The sequence below is a fragment of the Trichechus manatus genome, unplaced genomic scaffold (assembly GCF_000243295.1).
Source record: "Trichechus manatus latirostris isolate Lorelei unplaced genomic scaffold, TriManLat1.0 scaffold00002, whole genome shotgun sequence".
Lineage (NCBI taxonomy): Eukaryota > Metazoa > Chordata > Mammalia > Sirenia > Trichechidae > Trichechus > Trichechus manatus.
In genome coordinates, this window is record NW_004443938.1 from 20,074,551 (window position 1) to 20,075,952 (window position 1,402).

The 1,402-nt window shown below is 40.0% G+C and overlaps 1 protein-coding gene across 1 annotated transcript in view; it reads right to left on the minus strand.

Moving 5' to 3' along the window:
- CCDC170 (coiled-coil domain containing 170) overlaps positions 1–1,402 on the minus strand; it is a 77,156-nt gene that overhangs the window by 47,824 nt on the left and 27,930 nt on the right. Inside the window, exon 5 of the mRNA XM_004368825.3 lies at positions 297–614. Within this exon, the coding sequence (XP_004368882.2) occupies positions 297–614 (318 nt within the window). The remainder of the gene's footprint in view (positions 1–296; positions 615–1,402) is intronic.

Consider the following 1,402-nt stretch of genomic DNA (forward strand, 5'->3'; position numbering starts at 1 on the left):
TGAGTAAGCAGCAGAGACGGGATTCAAGATCTAGTGGGTCTGACTCCAGAATCCACATTGATAGTTAACTGTATCTTAAGTGACTTATTAGCCTTCTAGATACTACACCATAACCATTGCCATCGAGTCGATTCTGACGCATAGTGACCCTGTAGTTACAACTATATATAACTGAAAGTAATAAAACCACATTTAAACCATACATTTTACTGATTGAGAGAGATCATTCATTGAGTCTGCTCAAATTAATAAGATTTTACCGTTCTTAAGTTTATAAACAACCATCACCCACTCACCCTTTTCCTGCTCTCCTCCTGGCTCCCCATTTTGCAAATCCTCTCCAAAATGGCGTCCTCTGTGGCCCCAGTCATGCCCCAGCTGCCCTTAAGGAGGGCTGCGATTTTCTGCCTAAATGAGGAGTACTGGCTTTGTGAGGCTGCGACTTCGTTCTGACTGGCCTTCAAACTCTTCTCCAGCTCATAAGAGCTTTTCTTCAGGTGGCTCAGCTCCTGCTTCAAGGCATCCCAGACCTGCTGGCCAGCAAGCAGCCTTTCTTGAAATATCTTAACTTCCTTTTCAAGAGCTTCTTTTGCTTCTATAGCCCTGAGCAAGTCCTAAGACAATTACAGAAATTGAAGATAATGATATTAGCAGCCAATAAGGCACACCTGCATTTGCTAAAACAATTCATTTACCTTGTTTTCTAATGACTTCAAGAGGTAGGGTTAAATTCTTGTTCTATTTTTAACTCTAAGTTCCCAATAGTTTCTTCATGATTTTAAAGAATATAATAAGTATGATTAGGTTCCTAAAAATAATGAAGGCTCTAGGGAAGGTTACCTGTGCACCTATTTCTATTTACCATAATCTAGAATGGTCCAAAGAGGCACAAAAGGGATAAAATCCATTTAAAAGGTACATGTATAGGTACATGTAAGTGGTTAGCAGGGGTGAGAGGGAGGGGAAAAAGGGTGGTTAACTGTGATGGAAAAATTACATTGATTAAGGGTAGGGTTGCACAGTTAATTACTGTAATTGCTGTCAATAAGTTGTATACCTGTAAAAAGTTAATTGGCAAAAGTTGTGTGGTAGACACAGTTACAATAACAAAAAAAAAAAAAAGAGAGCTGCCTAGGCTGCTTATGTGCAACCAAAAACCTCATGGGATTTTGTTTCTTGGTTTGGAGGTTTAGAGTCATGGTTTCATGGGATATCCTGGTTGATTGGCCTAATAACATGTTTAGTGCTTCTGTTCTGCCTCCTAGTTCATTGTGTAGTGCCTGAGTCTTAAAAGCTTACAAGCAGCCATCCAAGGCATAACCATTGGTCTCTATTTGCCTGAAGCAACAGAGGAAGAATGAGAGTCAAGAATAGAAGGAGGCTGTGGAATGTGTGGCTAATT